The sequence below is a fragment of the Meriones unguiculatus genome, chromosome 19 (genome assembly GCF_030254825.1).
Source record: "Meriones unguiculatus strain TT.TT164.6M chromosome 19, Bangor_MerUng_6.1, whole genome shotgun sequence".
NCBI classification, from domain to species: Eukaryota; Metazoa; Chordata; class Mammalia; order Rodentia; family Muridae; genus Meriones; species Meriones unguiculatus.
In genome coordinates, this window is record NC_083366.1 from 56591227 (window position 1) to 56606826 (window position 15600).

The 15600-nt window shown below is 45.1% G+C and overlaps 1 protein-coding gene across 2 annotated transcripts in view; it reads right to left on the reverse strand.

Annotated features, from left to right (window-relative positions):
- Nedd9 (neural precursor cell expressed, developmentally down-regulated 9) overlaps window positions 1-15600 on the reverse strand; it is a 170648-nt gene that overhangs the window by 37567 nt on the left and 117481 nt on the right. The window contains exon 1 of one of the 2 annotated variants that reach the window (XM_021647292.2): window positions 11043-11180. The exons of the other annotated variant lie outside the window; for it this stretch is intronic. Coding sequence (XP_021502967.1) covers window positions 11043-11054 — 12 coding nt within the window. The 5' untranslated portion in view covers window positions 11055-11180. Of the gene's footprint in view, window positions 1-11042; window positions 11181-15600 lie in introns of those variants that run through there. 2 annotated transcript variants of the gene reach the window in all.

Here is a 15600-nt window from a genome sequence, read left to right on the forward strand (position 1 = left end):
GACTAACAACCCGAGTTCCATCCTTCGAAGCCATAGGGGAGGCAGAGAGCCAACTCCCGAAAGCTCTCCTCTGACCTCCACGAACATGGTTTAAACACATATACACACTAAAGAAAACTAGAATTAAAAAAAAATTAATACACAAAATCAGGCGATGGTCATAGGCTGAGACTTGTTTCCCATGCAAAACTAGAACAGAAGCCTTTGCTCTGCAGAAAAAAAACATTGCAGATGGATAGATAGGTAGATATGCTAGTCTGTGTGTGACTTCAGAATGTCTTAATCCATGATGGAAGATGAATTTGAATGCTGACAACATTCAAGAAAAGGGACTTAGGTTTTTTTTTTCCATAAGGATGATAATATTGTTATATCTATCCTATGATATCACATCATAGCTGCCTACTAAGCAATCATTCTTAAGAGTTCAATTTTCCACTTGACCATAGCCTTTGAACTATACTTATGTGACACTAAGGATTTTCCAGAAGATGAAAGCATATAGGTTCCCCTATACATTTTCCAACCTAGTTGCCCATAGCTTGACCAGCACTAACTATAGCAGGCGTCTTTGTTCTCAAGGCCAGGAGGTCATAGATTATGTTAACAGCAAAGCCAGCGATCGCACCTGGCTATCTTCCCCCGCTAGAGCTCCCCACATGCACACCAGAATCCCCTCCCCAGACTGCTCCATTTAAGAATTTAGTGATATTGCTGTGAAGCATTTGTCCCAGGTTGCCTTGTTTTGATGGTTTTCAATATAGTGTATTGGCAAAGGATCAAAAACATGGGGCAAGCATAAACTCTTTTTAGGGTTCTGTCCTAGATAAATCTGACAGGCGCCATATAATGATGAAGTCTTGACACCCACTCACCTAAAAGATAGGTTTTATTAACAATAAAACAACCTTTTGGATTCCAGCCAGCATTACAATGCTGGCACTGGCTCAGAGCTGACTGCCTGTCTAGACAAGTCCCCCAACATTCAGGTATTAGGGGAAGAGAAACAAGAATTAGGTTAAACAGGAGCAGGAGATCCCAACCTACTTGATTATAGCATATTTCCAAAAATGATATCACTTCTCAAAATCCAAGATGCACAAGCCGTAACATCTATAAAGTGTTTGAAAGTATGAAAAGATCCTCTTGTTTTTATAACCTCGTGTCTTTATCTTCCTATACCAAAATATGAGTCCAAGGTTATACTTAAATATGTTGATTCAAATACACCACCAGCCACCACCCTCCTTGTCAGAGCCTGAGTTCAAGCCCCAGAACTCATGTGAAGAAAGGCTAGGCATGGTGGAACCTACTTGTGATTCTGATACTGAAGAAATAAAGACAGGTAGATCCTTGGAGCTGGCTGGTCAGTCAGTCCTGCCTAATTGGTGAGCTCTAGGCTATGAGAGGCCCTCACTTAAAAAAGCAAGGTTGACGATGCCTAAAGGAACAGGACACCTGACATTGGCCACCAGCCTCCACACACATACACATACCCACATGAATGGGAAAGCCTTCCTCCAAAGTCGTTTGCTGCGGGTTTGTTGCCTTACTGCTATTATCTACTTATCCTATGAGCTCTTCAAAGGGTTTTAAAGCTTGGATCCACACCCTTGGCTAAGAGGTGTGTACACTCATATATCATCAGCAATGCCACTGAGCAGTGGTGACAAAGCTTTTCAAAGCTACAGCGTATCAGTTTGTTACTGACTGAGAACAAGCAGCTTTCTGTAAAACTGAAGTCTAGATGCATACTCCAACGCTCCTCAGATACTCAGAGAGGGATACAGACTTGGGAGAAGTGGCTGTCATGGAGATGGCTTGGAGGCTTCACACTTGGCCTGTAAGAGATCTTATGCTTCTAAGTATTTTCTGGTGTTCCCGTGGAGGGCTAATCCTATAGAAGCATATGGCAAACACTTCCGGGAGTGAAATTCTGGGCTTCCATCACATAAAGCCACGCCATTATGTTTAAGCAGAAGGAAGCAGAAGAGAAAGAATGGTAGCTCAGAGTAGAAGAGATCTTGTCCAGCTAGGGTACATTCAACGTTTTAAGATATTTCTTGGTTGGTACAGTGTGTGTATATGTGTCTGTGTCGCTGGAATCTAGGCCTATGATGCTGCTGAATGCATGAACCAGCCCTTCACTGGCTGGTGGAGAAGTGACTGCTAAACTTCATTAGGAAAGTCTAGTCTCAATCCTTGGACGAGATTAATGACAATTGCCTCTGTTTCAAAGTCAGCATAATAAAGAAGTTCTTCTTGGAGGTATTTTGAGAGCTCACGGACTTACACTCTTTCATCCTTCAGAAAAAGGATGCTCTATGAGGTGGGAGCACTGCGATGAGCTCAGAGGATTGTGTCTTCACCACATTCCTCCTCCCAACACAAGAAAAACTCCTCCAGGAAAAGAACACAAACCAGGAATGATCTCATCACGATTATACCCGCCACACCAAAAGGAGGCACAGTTCAGAGAAGGAAAATTCTTTCCCTTCAGCTATGAACTAAGTTGCTGCATCTGTAATTAAGATCTTAATAGGACGGGTGGGAGGACGGCTGGAGCTGCTGCAGGCTATGAGGCAAGGAGCTACCTGACCAGGTTTAAAGCAAGAACAATTCAAACACAACTCCCCCGCTCAGGTGTGCCAAACAAGCCCGCATTTCAAAAGGAGCTCGCTTTCATTTCCAAAGATGCCTATTCCCGCACGGAGGCATAAAAAAATAGTGCCCTATTATTTACGGCTAGAGGCTACTCCTGACTCTTTATGAAGAACCCAGCCACGCCCCCCTTTTTAGGAAGTGCTCTTGTATATGTTCCCGCAAAATGCTGCCATATGGGAAATGGGATAGAGCTTGGACAGTTGCTTGATCTCTGGGGCAGCTCATGTTGACCGCCTGTACAGTGGCCATGTGTTTCTGAACTTCCCAAGACAGTCCTCAGTTTCAAATATCCTTGCCATTGTCAGACCATATGTCTGATTCTTTGGTTTGTGAAATATGGATATAGCTTTGTGAAATATATATATATGTATATATATATATATGTCTCAAAACAAAGTATAATCTGAAAATACATTTCTTGCTAAGGGATCTCTACTGTAATTAAATTAAGGATTCAAGAGAAAAATGTGTACAGGTAAGAGTCTGTGAAAATAAGTGTTCTCGATTGACAAGATGACCTTTAATAAGGGAATAGGATATGACCCTGGGGCCTCTGAGCCTCTGGGATATTCACTGGGAGTCTGCTTCACAGTGAATGGGCCCAGGAAGAAAGAGCTCTTGGTTTTTCTGTTGTTCCTGTCCCTGTGTCCCATTCACATATCACACAGAGCCTGGCATGGAATGGGACCGAGAATCAGCCCAGCATTGGCACTCTGTCCCAGCAAGCTGGGGCCTCAGGATTCTATGGTCTGTGTTAGCCCCTGGGCCACTTTCCTGCTAAGCTCTAAGCTGTGTTCCAATCCGATCAGCAGATGACCACCAGTCAAGTCAATGACTTTCAAGAAGGCCAAGTGTGCACAGATCTGTGTGTCTGCCCTTTGTAGCGTGATGGTGTTGCATGCTACTGCTAATTTCTAGGAGGTGGGGGTCCTTGGCGGGTAGAGAAGCCCAGACCTGCCTTTATGGGTAACGAGCAGAGCCATGAGGACAGAGAAGCTGAGATGAGCTTCAGCCAAATTGCCTCGGGGTGCTAAGCCAAATTAGGCACAACAAACCAGCAACTACGACCAATGAGCTTACCGTTAAAATACAGGAGTCACCAGAGGACTTCTGCCTAACAGAAAGAAATAAGGACAAGTATGCAGGGCACGCCACGCTGCTGAAACACACAGCACCCCCACAGAGGAGGAGGAGACATGGTCCCCGTCTGAGTGGCTCGTGAGTTTTGATTACTGCAACTTTCCACTGAGCTTTGCAAATGAACCTCATCCTTTCACTGTTCCCCGTAAGAATAAATAAAGAATTAAAACTGATCTCCAAAAGGAGCCGTCAAGCATTTTTGTGGTCGGCATGGCACTTTTATACATCCATCGTTGTTCCATCCTTATTTCCGGTGAGCACAAACATCAGCATTTCACACAAGGAGCGTCCACCCCTCCCCCTTTAAATCTTATAGCTATTACGTTGATATATTAGAAATAGCAGGAGGAATTAAAATTTGCAACACCAAGGTCTGCTAAGATACATAACACCCGTCCAACTTACCCCCGTCCTCAGCCTTGAAGCATATATGGAATTCAGTGGATATGATAAAGCCCAGGCAAAGGAGGAAGACATTCCAGTGGCAATTTTGTGTGTGTGTGTTCATGTGTGTGTGCACACGTGTGTGTGTGTGTGTGTGTGTGTGTGTGTGCACAGAGAGTAACAGTAGGTGTCTCCCTCAATCAGCCCCCACATTAGTCTTTGAGGCAGGTATCTCACTGAACCTGGAGCTCACCTATTGATCTAGCTTGCCTGGCCAGCGAAGCAGCAAGGATCCCCTTGTGTCTGTCTCTCCAGCAAAGCATCCATAGGCTTTTTACATGGGGGCTAGGGATCAAGCTCAGATCTTCATGCTTGCATAGCAAGCACTTCACTTTACTAACCCAGCCATCTCCCTAGCCCTTCTATGGACAATTTTAAAATCATCATGATCAGCTGCCCCAAGGTCCCACCTCACCCATGACAAAGTGCTGTCACATACCATCAGTAACCATGCTCTCTAGAGTATCAATTGCATTGTCATGATGTCCCTCCCTCAAGTTGTCCAGATCACACTGTCTATTAAAAGCACCCTCCAGAAGATCCAGCCTTCCCATTTAGGGGTGGAAAAGGTCTCCAACAAGATCCCTTACGTTACAGTGCAAAAACCTTCAGGAAGAGTCCTGGCAGTAGACTGCAGCTTCCCTGGCATGCAGAGTCCTCATTAGCCAGCAAGAACTACCGCAGGGAGATGACTGGAACGCTCAAAGTAAATAAGACGGAGGGGGTGTTGTTGACGAAGTCTAAACAGGGCTTTGGGGATTTTCGTCTTCTTTCCATGCCCATGGTCTTTGCAATCAGCTATTGCCTAGGAAACCAGCAGCTCTGGCATTTGAAGTTGGAAAGATGGTATTTGTTCCCAAGGGCACTGTTACATTTGTCTTTGGCAGAGGGGCCTGGTAATTAAGTCTATATGTTTCTGAGGTCCTAGGGTCTAGCATTCCAGATCAACTTGTCTACTGCTTTCTAACCCTAAAATGATCTAAAAATAGGTACCTCTTATGTGAAGTTGACATCTCTGGGTCTGCAGCAGGATAAGAAAGAGTTAGTTATGGACTTCTCACAACCCCCAACTCACTTGCCATGGATTGAACCTCTTTAAATAAATGTCCTTTTCCTTCCTCACCAGCCTTCTGTTTAGGGTAAACCCCCCCCACCCCTGTGTGGCATATATGTGGTATATACGTGTGCATGTGTGGTGTAAATGCATGATGTGTGGTGTAAATGCATGATGTGTGGCTGAAAGCAGACACTGGGTGTCCTGTTCTGTCATTCTGTCTCGTTCCCTGAGCGAGGGTCTCTCACTGAAGTTGGAGCTGACGATTTTTAAAGGCAGCAGGCATGAGCAACCCTCCTTGCAGCCATGCCCCCACAGAACTGGGGTTATAGGTGTGAGCAGTGACAGGTTATCATGCTGGGGAATCTGAACTCAGGTCCTCATGCTTGCAAACAGAGTGCTTTTAACCACTGAGCCATCTCCCCTCCCAAGAGGATACAACTGTATACTCTTAAATCTTTTACTGTGTAATGTTAATATCTCAGTGTATCTTCGTATCTGTTTAGGGATGCAGATTTCTCCATGGCCAGCTCCTTGAGCACATCATAACTGTGACAAACTACTATGCTATTCTATCACTATTCATGGATTTGTGTGGGCATCTATGTATCTATGTATCTACATATCTATCTATCTATCAATCTAAAATTGTATGTCATATAATGACACAAACAGCTGTCAGTTATCAAATGCCTACTATGCACTTGGAACTGATGACCTTCATATATTATTTTCTTCCAGCCATCCAATAAGACAATGGTCTAAAGTAGTAGCCGAAAATGATACTGTCAGACAGAGGCAAAAGTGGGATTTGAAATAAACACACTCTTTCGAATGTGTCATGGAACACTGGAACCATTGGAAAAAGCTGTTGGCATAGGTGTTTTCTGTATTTCAGCACTGATGTAGGTGCTGAGTGCTCACTGAGAGGAAGGTCCTGTAACTTTAGGAATTTCAAGGTTTGTCAGTCACAGTGAAGAAACCAGCCTATGGAGATGACATTGGCATGTGAAGGCTGTGTGTTATAAGCATGTTGCTGGGTCCTTCTACCTGGGATGAGCAGGCCCCATGTCCTCCTACCTGTGGAATACTTCCTAATACTCAGCCAGCTTCATTTAGTAACTGGTATTTGGACAGAATCTTGCCATAAAACCAACCCTAACCTTTCAATAGCTACTGAGTACATATTCTACAAGGAGAGCTGGGGCCAGCTAGTATTCATTGCCTGCTTTCTGTGTACTAGGATCCAGGATAAGAACTTTATACATTAGCCTAGACTTCAGAAGAGTAGTATAAAGCAGTTAATAATCTCTCAAATTTGCAGATAAACCTGAGCTTCTGCCCAAGATCATGGGGCCTAAAGTCACAAGAAATGGAAATGTCTTTCTCCGCACTCCATCTTGTTTCTATTACTATTATAAGAGTATAGACAGCCAAGTCCCCTCCTGTTCAAGGCTAACAGAGCCTCCGTTATACTTTCAACAAAGACTTGTCTGTCGATCTGCCCCTTCATATCAGTAAAGGATGGGCCTCTTGTATTCAATGTGGCTTCCTTAAAACCGAGTCCACTGCAGGTATCATTTAGATAGTGGTTTGTTTGAAAGGGGTTAATAAGTAAGGCAGTGCTAACAGAGGAGGGCAGAGGTTAAAAAAAAAAAAAAGTCTGTTTCAGGGATTAGAGGAGACAAAGGTCCAAGGAGCAGCCAAGGCCAAGGCAAGGGGTAAAAGATGTGCACTAGAGTGTCATCCATGTGGGCAGTTGGGTGGGAGTGAGTCCCACAACCATCTGGTATGAGAGACACAAAGGAGTGTTCATCTGAAAAGGTTAAGCTGTGATACTGCCACCAAGACACAAAGGACAGATGGAATCTGCCAAGGCTTTCGGAAAGGTGTCTCAAGGCAGGGTTTGGTCCAGCCTTTTTTTATTTTTATTTTTGTTTTACCTTGTCAGAGACTGTTGGCGGAGGACACGGGAAGGCACTTGTGAGGGACTGAGATAGAGATGGTGTGTGGTCCAACCAGAGGGGACGCTGAAGGACCCAGCATGTGCTGTAACGACATGCTGAACTTGCTATTAACAGGACACCTGCATCTTGACAAAGCCTCTTCTGGGCAGGTCGGTCCTTGAGCTCTGAACTGGGTTTTCTAAGTAAATATAAAACCATGGATAACGAAGCTATGTTTTTCAAAACATCTTCTGGTGCTTTTAGATTCACAGACAACAGACAGCATTGTCAAAGCAGGTGGGGCTGGAAGGGGCCTTAAATTTGAATTGAATACAACAAATAAGAGAAAGGTTTTAAGGCCAAAGTATTAACGCAAAGAGGGGAATGACATTTGCGTATGTTATAAATGGCCATATTACATAAACCAAAGGCCTGCTGCAGCATCTCCCTTAAGACAGCTCTGGAGAATAAAGAGTATTTTCAAAGTTTCCTCCCCAGAAGCTTTTTGTGATATGTTTCCCCTTTTCTTGAATTATTTGGCCCCATCCAACTGTACTACAAGAATCTGAATTCCAGACTATAGGGTTTTTGTTTGTTTGCTTTGACTGTTTTTGTTTATATTGCTATATTCAACCATGCTTCACTTTTAAAGTCAAAACTTTTAAGAGTGATTTTTTTTTCTTAATATTGACTAGAAAATAGGTTAGACTTTGACTATAGACATGTAAGGGTTCTGAAATTTGGCAAAACCACAAAGGTGTCTCAGGCACGAGAACTCACCCACAGGTTGCCTTTGCTGAACACCTTCCAGGCTGGGCATGAAGTGCACAGGGCCCCATTCCCAGCCCACACTATGTGGGCAGGGCCCTTAGGGCTTCTGATAAAGACAAGGGACTGGAACTAGTCCCTCAGCTTCAGGACAAAGGGCAATCCCCACCAGCCCTCTAGACCCTCGGATCTTCTACTGGACAAGCAAGCCAAGGCCACAGAGGCACAAGGACCATACGCTATACATTAAAGGGATTTTGCATAGTCCGTTTTGTTGTGTCATTGTCTTTGAGACAAGGTCTCATTATATAGTCCTGGCGGTCCTGAAACTCATAGGGATCCACCTGCCTCTGCCTTCTGAAGCACTGCGGTTAAAGGCATGCTCCACCGTGCCTGGCTTCTTTATGTAAATTAAAAAAGGAAGCTTCCCCAATTTACTGTCATGCAGACAGACTCTTCTAAGAGAAACCAAACATTAAACACCTATGACAGTCTTCCCTTGGACAAATAAAAATATAAGTAAAAATAAAAAGCAGGCTAGAAGTGCGCCAAACAGAAAGATTTGCCTAAAGCAATAGCGTGCATTCCATAGATCTTATCATTATAAATAATTGCCAGCCACCTGGAGCTGTGTAGTTTGAGGACAAAATGAGCAGAAACTGATTGCTCACTAGTTATGAACTCCCGAAGTCGCTAAACAAGATTACCTGGTTAACAAGAGAGAGAAAAAAGAAAGAAAAAGAAACCTTTCAAGTCTGACTTATAAATTTCACAACGATCCATTTTTAAGCCTGTGCTAAATTTATAGCTTATGGCGAAACACAGTGTTTAAGAGATAATTCCAGGGCTTTACAATCTAATAATTATCTTAGGTAGCTCAAATTAAACAAATAAATGCCAACTTCGTATTTCACTTGGTAGAGTTACCGTTGAAACTAAACAAAAGAAGACACCCTGAAGGAACACTTAGGATGAAATAGTTCTGAACTTTCTGGGACCAGAACATACCGGTCACAGGGTGTTTGACAGAGGATCTCTTGTTCAGTTTTTTTTTTTTTTCTATTTGTAGTTTTTTAAATCATGAGTATTAGATCCAGATAATTTCTAATCCCGCAATCCTCAGCTGATATATTGGAAGAATCACTTAGCCTGTGTATGCCACAATTGCTCTGAAAATGAGTGTGCCTGAGAGCTATGGGGAGAGTTAAATATGACAGTCTTGTAACTCTCTAGTCGTCATGCCTCTACTTCAGCCATCTCCCACATAACATGACTAATTCTCTCCTGAAAGACAGTTATCTTTCATTAACTAATAGACTTCACGGCAGGAGGAAGGTAGCTCGCTTCTCCTACGGTTAACACGGGGTGTCTGTGTGTCTCTGTGTGAGGAGCTCAGCATTTTTGCAGGTGAAGTAGAATGCGATAATAATAATTAGTAATAATAGTAACCGTTTCTTTCTACTGCTTGGCAATGTGCTCAACCCTGGGCAGACCCATCTGAGCGGGAGGCTTTTCCCAGTTGCAATTTCTCACCTGCAGTGAACATCATCAGTCCCCATGATACTTTCTTTCCATAAAGAGCAGAGCTAAACATGATGAGGTCACTGAATCAAAGTGACTTTAGACTTCATCACTTTCTAGACTGTAGCACTCAAACTTCACACCAGCCATTTAATGTTCCAATCATACATGGAATCCTTTCCCTTTCCTCTATAATACAGTCTTGATTCAACAACAGGGAGAAAGGGAGAAAAAAAAAATCCTAGGCTAAATACCATGTAGCCCCATCAGTTGTGAACAAGGAGACTTAGCCATGGAGAGAAACCCTTCTAAAAAGATTCTGTTCCTGCCAGGTAGAAAGCTGTGTTTCTGACTGAATCCTGGAGCCATCCTATCATCTGCTCCTACCCACTGATATCCAAAACCACCGAAAGCTGATAGTAGGGTGATAAGAGATACCTGGGTCTTCAGACTGCTGGAACTTTGTCAAGACCCATCACCCAGGCTTTGGTTCACAGCTTTTGAACAAGATTTACAGGCACTGAACAAAAGATTGATATTCACCAGTGGCTGTTAGCTCAGCAAGTGATTACAGCCCTCTGTCCAAAAGGAAGGGCCAGAAGCTACAAACCTCTGAGGGAAGCGAAGTTAGCTGCTCCATAGGTCAGTTAACAGGATCTGTTAAGCTACCTTACCAAAATGATTTTTTGTAATAATACTGTCCTTTAAATGTCTATTCACCGTTAAAATAATAATAATAATAAAAGAATAATAAATAAGCACGGCCAAGTCATCACGAACTGCTACTGGGCCAAGTCCCTTGGAAACTGCCTCCTTAGGCGGGATGTGCTGAGCAAGTCACAATCATTTTGCCAAGAGTAACCCCAGAAACCGTGGTGCAAAATGCAATGGAAAATAACGCTGCCAAAATATGAGCACGACATTCTGTAAGCGTCAGGGAAAATAAGCCAGCCGGAGCCTTCATTCTTTCAGACCCATTCAAACCTCAATAAAGTGTTACCCAGAAATGACTAACACCCGTTTATTCATAAAGCCAAGCTATCTAAGGAGGTGGGAATTCTCCATCGTCGCCGCTATGATGGTGTCTGGGTTTTTAATTTGCTTCTGCCGGGAGTGCCCAGGGCAGACCGCTTCCCAGATCCAGTGCTGAGGACGAACTCTGAAAAGGTGCTTTTAGAGCCGGCCAGGAGCTCAGCAGTTCTGACTCTTCCCTCCGCTAAGGCTCCCCGGTGGGCTCTGGTCGGGTAGCGACGCGCCTGCTGCGGGTCTCCAGCGGCCGCACCTTACGCTAACTTTCCTCCGCCGCCTCCCGCTGCCCACGGCAGCTTCCAGCGCTGGGTCCCGAGAACCGGCGGGTCTGGGGGCGCGCTGTCTGCTCACGGGCAAACACCCGGGAACCCTGAAACCAGACCAGACGCAGCCCGGCGAGGCCGGAGACGCACAGGGATCCCTGCACTGGTCGGGGCGAGAAACCCAGGACGCCTGTGTGAAAGGCACCCCCTTACCTTATACTTCATCTCGGCGGCGGTCAGGGGAGCCCCGGTCCTGGCTGGTCACTCAGTGAGGCACTGCGGTGTCCGCCCCTCCATGGAGCGCTGGACGCCAAAGAGAAGCAAGCCCGCCTCCCCGCGCGCTGCGGCGTCTCTGAGCTCACCGCCTGGAGGGAGAGCCGCAGACCGCGGGCCTCATTTGCATCCTTCGCCGCCATTGGCTGGTGGGAGGGAGGTAACGCCCCCGTCTCCGCCCCGCCCACTTCTGACTTCTGAGACGCTCCGACCCGAGAGTGTGTAATACGATCATTTCTTTTCACTTTATCGAAAAAAGAAAAAAGGAAAAAAAAAAAAAAAAAAGCGGAGGAGAAAAACAGAAAGTGGGGAGGCGGCCCCCAAAACACCACCCCGCGAAATAAAGATTTTAAAGAGGAAAGAAATGGGAACCAGACAAAGGAGATGCGTTCCTTCTGAGATTAGGCTAAATCTTAAAGAATCCGAATTCACAGAGCAGTCTGACGACCGCGCTTCCTGTGACCCGGCAACTGGTTCCTAAACCCATTTCATTTCAAAGCCATTCACCTTACAAGCTCTACCTGAAACGAGCTGGGGAAACAAAAGGTTTTCTGTTTCCAGCCCCCCGCCCCGCCTTTTTTTTTTTTACTAACCACCCCTGCTGATAACTCTCTGTCCTTTCTCTTTCTCTTCCCTTTTCCGTGGCTGTTTGCTTTCCCTCCCTCCTTCCCTCCCTCTCTCTCTCTCCCTCTCTCTCTCTTTTCAATGTTTAAAGTACTTTTCAAAATCAGCCTGCTAGGAGCTGGAAAACGTTTCTCCTTCAGTGAAAAGGAACTCAGGAGCGCCAGGCTTTCCGGGACCGTCTCACTGGGACCTCAGAGAGGAGTGTCAGACACATTAAGAGACCTTGGCAGTCTTCGATGGGGATAAAGGTTAGATGGGAATCCATGCAGTTCCTATAGAACGCACCCTATACATCACGCCTGTCCGTCCAGCACTCGGCTCTTTGATTGCTTGGCATTGCCAGATCCAGCTTTGAACACTGAGGTCTTTTCCTTCTGACCTCTCTCCCTCAAATGACCCATTAACCCATTCACACCTATTATCCAGGGAGAACCCTACTGTTTGATAAGCCCTGCTTAAAAGGGGCAGAATCTCTCTGGCAAAGCACGGAACATGATTTGTATAGCAGTTCCATTTCGAGATTTCTACAGAGAAAGAGAGTCACTTAGGAGACAGAAGTTCCTTTTCCTTGGGCCCCAGGACTTGTTCAATGACTATCCCCTAGTTGGGATGCGTTCCAGGCAGACTGCATGTCTTGGGTGGGGGTGGAGGGGTGGGGAGAGGGGGGGTGGGGGGTGGAATTCAGCTCTTACTTCTTTTCCTGACTTAGTTGGGCCAGAATCAGTTTTGCCTCCAACCTCCCTCTCTAAATTCCCAGTGGATTAAAAGTCTAGGAAAAAAAAAAAAAAAAAAGATTTAAGCAATGCCCCACAGAAGTGGTTTCTGGGTGTAGCTCTGATTGCTTTACAGGATGCCCCAGCAGCCTTGGTGAAGTTGATACCCCTGTTCAGACCCCTTCCAGGTCATGGCTTTTGCTCCTGTTCTCAAAGTAGAATTGAATGAATGCTATTTGCAGGGTCTTTTGGACACAGATCAGGCACGAAGCACAGTGTGTTAGAAGGATTGTCCTGGCAGCCCTGCAGACTCAAAGTACTGAGATGCGTTCGTAGTGTGTCTTGTGTCTGTGGAGGCACGGTAAGACTATAAGTCAAAGGTCTTTCTCTCCGGAGGAGGTGTTCTGGGCCCTAGGAGATGGAGAGAGCATTCCTTTGGCTTCTTCAGCAGCCAGGATGAATCGTCCTTTGATGAATGCAAGCAAGGCTAACCCACACCATGAATATTGCAAAACAATTTTGCCGAAGCCTGCCCTGCGCTGCGTACTTGTGAAACTGCATTGGAATCTCTACAGATTTCTTAACATGGCCATTTAAATCTCCTAGGGTATAAAATATCATACACACCTGCTGGGGTTACAATAAGGATTAAATGAAATAATCTCTATAAGAATCAATGATACAAAATATGGTTTCTTGTTCCTCGTATTATTATCTTAACATCAATGTAAGTTTTAGTATATATTATTTTGCTCTTATTTATTTTATTACATATCACTAGTGCTGTGAATTAAACACTTACCTGTTATGTTAATGACGGCTATTTCATGTTAAGTTGCTCTTGATTATGAGTATTGGGGGAACTCACACATAAGCAGAGATATCCCCTATGTGTGTCTTTATTTCTACATTTTACTTAATGTGTATGGGTACTTTGCCTGCATGTGTGTTTGTGCACCAAATGCATGCCTGGTGCCCATGGAAGCCAGAAGAGGGCAATGGATTTCCTAGATCAGGGATTAAGGATGGTTGTGAGCTGCCACGTGGTTGCTAGGAATCAATCCTGCTCCTCTGGAGGAGCAGGCAGTGCTCTTCAGTACAGAGGCATCTCTCCAGCCTCTCCCCTTTCTTTGTATCTCTTTATAGGAAGCAGTTTTCTATTTAACAAGTCTCATCTCAGTGTCTATCATGGACCAGGTACCTTTCTAGGAGGGAAGAGATGGAAGCATTCTAGACAAAGTTCCTGTCCCTCATGGAGGGAAGTAATTGAGGGAATATAGTATGAATCGAAGTGGCAAATGCTATGAGGAGAATATTAAGTAGTGGAAATTTCTAGAGGAAAACAGACCAGTGTCTGTGTGGAGGGTGAGTGGGTGTCTTGCTTTTTTTTTTTTTTTTTTCCAATAGAGCCAAAGGGAAGCTTCTTGAAGGAGGTGATATTTAAACAAAATCTGAATAACATGTGGGATGGAACCACTCCCAGATCTGAGGAGAGAACATTCCAGACAGAAGTGACACATGAATAGGCCTGCAGGAGGCCTGAGCTCCATGTGTTCAGGACCGTAATCAGTGGTTGGGGCAGAGTACACAGGAAAGAGGGAGACCATGAGAAGAGACGGCTGGAAGAGAGCTAGGGGTTTTTCTTGAGTGTGATAGGAAGCCATTGGAGTATTTTGGGCAGAGAACGATCTATTTCCCTGTTCTCACCATTAAACTATCATGCAGTGCTTGCAGCATAGCTGAGGTACCACAGGTAATTGTGCTTTCCTGGATAGGCTCCCTTCAAACACTTTGGAGAAACACAAATGCGATCAGTGATTAAAGAAACAGCCCTTTCGGTATCTATTGCCTAAGACAATGGAGGTGAAAAGAATGTTAAAACTGGACTTTATGTTTTAATTATACAGGAAACCTGTGGGCTGGTACCATCCCAGAATGAACGAGGAGCCTGGGGCTCAGACCCCATCCTGCATTCAGCAGCATTCATTTTGGTAGCTGCCTCTTCGGCAAAAAAATGATGCCTGGTTGGACCCTAGTGCATTAAGAGTCAGGGAAATGGCACCAGGTGGCATCTGAGAGATTTTATTAGCAGCCATTGGACATTGGTAGGGACATGGATGGAAATGAAGCCAATGCCGGGACTGTCCACAGCTCAGGCAGAACCTAGTGGCCGTTCTGTAGGAGCCAATGTCTTGGAACTAGAGCCTGGAAGCAGGGAAGAGAGCCGCCTGGGAAACCATCTAGGCCAAGCCTCCTAGAGAAGACAAAGCTGATACTCAGAGAGGTCAGGACCTCTGGGGGTGGGCCTACCAGGTGCAGTCATATGTGTATAGGTCAAGCCACCCTCCTGAGTCTCCACTCTACTGATTTCTTTTTCGTTTCCTTCCTCGAAATCCTCCTTTGTCTCCATCTTCAGCATTTACCACCTATTTGCTTCCTAGGGGACAGAGCGGGTGACAGTGAGATTGTGTTTGACAGTCTTAGTGATACGTTAATTAATGCCTCAGGAAACAGTATCAGTATCGGGACACTGTGGTGAGGGCTGTACTGGCAACTTCACCCTTCCCATTTCAGTTTCCTCCTCCACAGGGCAGGCTTATATCTTCCTGGCTTTGCACAGAGGGGTCTCTCTGCAGAGAATGCTTTGGCCAGTTGTCTGCTGTCAGGCCTAGCTTAACACACTAACGTCTTTGTGTGTGATGGTCACAGCCCCCACCCTGCCCACCTCGTTCTTTCAGAACAAATCCCTTCTTCCCCTGACTGTGCCCCATTGTACTTGGAACACAGATCTTTGAAAGTGCCTTTCCATGTTTGGATGGTGGTGGTGTCTTGAGGGTCTTTTCATCCAGCTTTGGGTGGGTTCAGGAAGAACAGGGCGATGACTGGTTGATCTCTCTATCTCTTTATACCTTGTAGGTGCTTAAGTCATTGCCATATGGACAAGGGAGTAATTCAGAGAACGCATGTTTACCTCCAAGTTCGGCATAGTGCCCGGGAAAGGAATAGGAAAAAATAAAAGTTATGTCTGAGAACAGCTCCCAGTTCACATTTATTAGAAGAGACACAGGATGCACCTTTTCAGAACCAGCGCCAAGCTGCTGTCAGCTCTGTCTGTGTGAGCTAAGAATAGCATTTACATTTCTAAGTGGCTTGGGAGGAGG